The 5,000-nt window shown below is 41.9% G+C and overlaps 1 protein-coding gene across 2 annotated transcripts in view; it reads right to left on the bottom strand.

Moving 5' to 3' along the window:
* Positions 1–5,000, bottom strand: part of ccny (cyclin Y) — a 67,379-nt gene that overhangs the window by 11,682 nt on the left and 50,697 nt on the right. For both annotated transcript variants that reach the window (XM_053684000.1, XM_053684003.1), the window contains 2 exons: positions 4,562–4,619; positions 3,649–3,768 (listed from right to left, as the gene is read on the bottom strand). In XM_053684000.1, the coding sequence (XP_053539975.1) occupies positions 3,649–3,768; positions 4,562–4,619 (178 nt within the window). The remainder of the gene's footprint in view (positions 1–3,648; positions 3,769–4,561; positions 4,620–5,000) is intronic.

Raw genomic sequence — 5,000 nt, forward strand, 5'->3', positions numbered from 1 at the left:
CATCATCTTTGGCACTATAACATTATCTGACCATTACTATTGAAATTAACTCAAATATTAAAATCTAAATCACATGCACTGCTGGAAATGAACCACAGGGGGCGCTGGTTTCGACACAGACTGAACCTCTGTAACATAAGAGTGATAAACCACATGGAAGACTTGTCTACAAACCCAAACCAAAGCAAACTAAATTGGATATAAACCCTAAATCCTGATGATGGCTCCGCTCGTTTCTCACTTGACTGAGTCACACTAAGTGTGTATTGATTTCTATCACAGCGGATGAAAACGGCAATCTGGCTCTAACGGACCGCTTCTCAAATCAATGCTGAAATCTTCTCGACCATTTTCCATAAACACCGCGGCTCAAATCAGCCCCTTTCACATGGCGTGTCGATTCAGAGCACGGCTCACAGATTTTTTTTTGCAGCTTTTAGTGCAATTGTTATCGGGATAAGAGCTGCTCAAGCACCAACATAGTGAGAACAAGGAAAAGGCAATGGTTTGTTGCATCCCCTTATCAAGTTTACAACAGGTAGAAGTCATAAACTTTAATAACGTGGACTTCATGGAGAGAGCGGAGCACGGTTTCTCCCTGACTACCAGCGCAACCAATCAGATCGCAGTTCAAACTCCAAGGTGCCAGTGTAAGCCACTGTAACCAATCCCACCATCCGCCATTCCACTGTAACCAGTTCAGACCACCGTTCCTCCTCCTGATTACCCTGTTTCCAATCCTACTGTCGTTCCCACCCCTTATTCCATTATAACCAATCCGATCTCAGTTCCCACCCCTAATTCCATTATAACCAATCCGATCTCAGTTCCCACTCCTAATTCCATTATAACCAATCCTACTGTCGTTCCCACCCCTTATTCCATTATAACCAATCCGATCTCAGTTCCCACCCCTAATTCCATTATAACCAATCCGATCGCAGTTCCCACTCCTAATTCCATTATAACCAATCCTACTGTCGTTCCCACCCCTTATTCCATTATAAACAATCCGATCTCAGTTCCCACCCCTTATTCCATTATAACCAATCCGATCTCAGTTCCCAACCCTAATTCCACTGTAACCAATCCGATCTCAGTTCCCAACCCTAATTCCATTATAACCAATCCGATCTCAGTTCCCACCCCTAATTCCATTATAACAATCCGATCTCAGTTCCCAACCCTAATTCCATTATAACCAATCCTACTGTCGTTCCCACCCCTTATTCCATTATAACCAATCCGATCTCAGTTCCCACTCCTAATTCCATTATAACCAATCCTACTGTCGTTCCCACCCCTTATTCCATTATAAACAATCCGATCTCAGTTCCCACCCCTTATTCCATTATAACCAATCCGATCTCAGTTCCCAACCCTAATTCCACTGTAACCAATCCGATCTCAGTTCCCAACCCTAATTCCATTATAACCAATCCGATCTCAGTTCCCACCCCTAATTCCATTATAACAATCCAATCTCAGTTCCCAACCCTAATTCCATTATAACCAATCCTACTGTCGTTCCCACCCCTTATTCCATTATAACCAATCCGATCTCAGTTCCCACTCCTAATTCCATTATAACCAATCCTACTGTCGTTCCCACCCCTTATTCCATTATAACCAATCCTACTGTCGTTCCCACCCCTTATTCCATTAAAAACAATCCGATCTCAGTTCCCAACCCTATTTCCATTATAACCAATCCGATCTCAGTTCCCACCCCTTATTCCATTATAACCAATCCGATCTCAGTTCCCAACCCTAATTCCACTGTAACCAATCCGATCTCAGTTCCCAACCCTAATTCCATTATAACCAATCCGATCTCAGTTCCCACCCCTAATTCCATTATAACAATCCGATCTCAGTTCCCAACCCTAATTCCATTGTAACCAATCCGATCTCAGTTCCCACCCTAATTTAATTACAACTAATCCGATCTCTTTTACCACCCCTAATTCCACAATAACCAATCCATGTTCCACCCCTTATTTCATTATAACCAATCCTATCTCTGTTCCCACACCAAATGACACACATTTTATATATATATATATATATATATATATATATATATATATATATATATATATATATATATATATATATATAAATAGTAAGTATCACATTTACTCTCCACCCGTTGCGTCTTAGAGGATATGGAGCAATCTATCTGTCTGGACCCATGTCTGGTATCTATGAAATAACCCTTTTTATACCTGAACACTAACAGTGTCTCCTACAGGTTGAGCGTGGAAACAGGAAGGGGCTTTAAATCCTCAACATAGAGTGAAAAAAACACTAACATTTACGCAGTTGCTCTAGAAAAGTGCCCCCATGACATTTAGTAAGTTGTAAAGACCTGTTTCTTTCTTCTTTTTTTTTTTTTAAAACTCCAGACTCTCTTGAGATGAACAGCATAACTATAACACACTAACACACACACACACACACACACACACACACACACACTCCAGGCGTCTACAGGTGTGGCTTTGCCAGTAATCTCTGTGTACATGTGCGAGATATGACACAAACCTGATTTAGGATCCGCGCTGTCTCTGAGGCGTGAGAACAGACGACAGGCTAAAATAAGCTAGTTTTCCTGACCACAAAGCCCACAGACAGCTGCATCATATCATACCTCACTGCAATGTGATCTCTGTGCTATCACTCATCAACCCTGTTTCTATGGGCTTGTGCTGGACTAAAAGACAATTTCTCACCCGTTTGTTCAGCTGATTAGAATACGACTGAAACGGAAATAAACGCATCATCTGCCCATCATTGCATGGAGCTAAAATCTCATTAGGAATAACCCAAGTTCATCAATTTTAGCTAAAATACATGGCTTTTATTTGCCCCAGGAGAACATTTACAGATTACAAATCTAAAAAAAAAAAAAAAAAAAAGCATTTCCTATTATTACAAAAATAAAGCTGATTTTTTTTTTCATACAAAGCGAAGATACGTAAGTCTGGAGTACGGCTGAACGCTTAAACTTAGTTAAAGAAACCTGAACGGATATGAAGGGGTCTTTCTTCATTATTCGCTCATTCATTCGTTGCTGTATTTATATTTATTGTTTACAAGATGAGTAGTGAGTCCAAAGGTCACGTGACAATCCGTGTAATTAGCTCATGAGCGTTCACGTCTTCGGGAAACGTGTAACCCCCGGTGATTTCCCTGAAAGCTCGGATGTCGAACGTGATAAACGGACACGATTAGACAAACCGCTGCACCTCACGCAGTTGAAAGGATTCAACTCTACACGTGTTTCGAAAACGGTCCTGTTCATTTTCTAGCGTTGACTAAATAATAAATAAAATCATGGCGTTTAGGTTCTTATGTTTTATTCTTATGTTAAAACGCTCATTTTTCAAGTTTATTACCGTCTTAAAAAAAACACACACTCTAACCATTAATTAAAACGACTAAATGCCAGTCATATATCATAAGCTTTGTATATTAAAAAAAAGTCTGCGATTATATACAGGAACCAAATAATCATGATAAATGACCATTTAAGCCTCACGTCTGAAAGACCTGGTTTAGTTTGTGCTGAGATAAGTCTTTCCGGTTCATGCTACGCTTTACCCCTAAGCCCTGCTTGTTTCACCCTGATGACGTGAGCCTCACCAGCGTGACGATGGCGCACTCGGCCATGAGCTGCGCGGCGCTGAAGAGCGTCCGGACGAACCGGTAGATCTGCTTCTGCTCCGGATCGTGTTTATCGTAATCCGCTGGAACCTCCGACTTCTGCAGCAGACACACACGACAAATCCCACGATCGTTAACACTGAAGTGCGCGGTGACGTGCATCTCTATAAACTCCATGTTTGGGGTCGTTTAGTTTTTTTTCTTCGTTATGAGTAAACCTATAATAATAATAATAATAATAATAATAATAATGAAAGTAGACATCAGCAAGCAGATGCTAGTATAAAAAAAAAAAGTGTGTCTTGAGTTGAGCTTTAAAAATGTCACAGGTCTGAGCTTCCCTAAGTTCACGAGGAAGAGCGTTCCAAAGGGAAGGAGCAGAGACAGAAAAAGCCCCGTCACTCAGAGGTTTTAAGCGGGTTTGTGGACAACGAATTAGACTCCGAGGAGCGCAGTCTGCGATTTGGGGTGTAAGGGATTAACAAAGCAGATAAATAATGAGGAGCCAAGCCATGTAATGCTTTGTATGACAGCATCATCGTTTTAATCTCGACCGGGAGCCAGTGCAAGGACTCCAGAAGACGAGCGATATGACTGCATGTCATATTACATGGTCCTAGTCAGGATTCTGGCAGCAGAGTTTTCATATTGGAGCTTACCGAATGTGGATTTAGAAACTCCGGCTAGAGTAATCTATCCGCGAGACAACGGACGAGTTTATCAGCTTTTCAGCTAGGGAGAAATTTAGCATAGGGCGCGGTCTTGCTATATTTCCGAGGTGAAAAAAAGGATGCTTTAACAGTGCTCTGTACAAAAGAATGGAATGTAACGTCTGGCAACGACGACGACTCGGAGGTTCCTCGATAGCACGTCACGTCGGCGAGAGACTTACCGACAGCGGATGAAGCTTCTCATCAAATATGTCCAACACCGTTCGTCCATCTACATCTCTGAAATGACCAAAGAGACAGAATCAGAGCAAGGATATTTGTCAGGAAATGATCAAATATCAAAGACGTACACACACACACACAACAGATGGTCGTCTCTGTCACAAGTCATGACTGCTAGCATCGCTTCGAATGCTTTGTGTATGTAGCGGAAACGTTAGCGATTCCATCCATCAGCCTAAATGTACACAGTCGCCGTCTGATGTAAACCACGAGGTGTTTCAGGACACGCAGGAACTCTGAGAAGGTGGGGTTTCCTCTGTGAACACTATGAATACGGACTTTCACTTTACGATGGTTTATTTCAGCTCGGACTGGGACGGAGCGAGATTCTGATACGTCACAATACGCTCGTCACAGGTATGCGGTCCGTACAGGATT

The sequence above is a fragment of the Ictalurus punctatus genome, chromosome 1 (genome assembly GCF_001660625.3).
Source record: "Ictalurus punctatus breed USDA103 chromosome 1, Coco_2.0, whole genome shotgun sequence".
In the NCBI taxonomy this organism is placed as follows: Eukaryota; Metazoa; Chordata; class Actinopteri; order Siluriformes; family Ictaluridae; genus Ictalurus; species Ictalurus punctatus.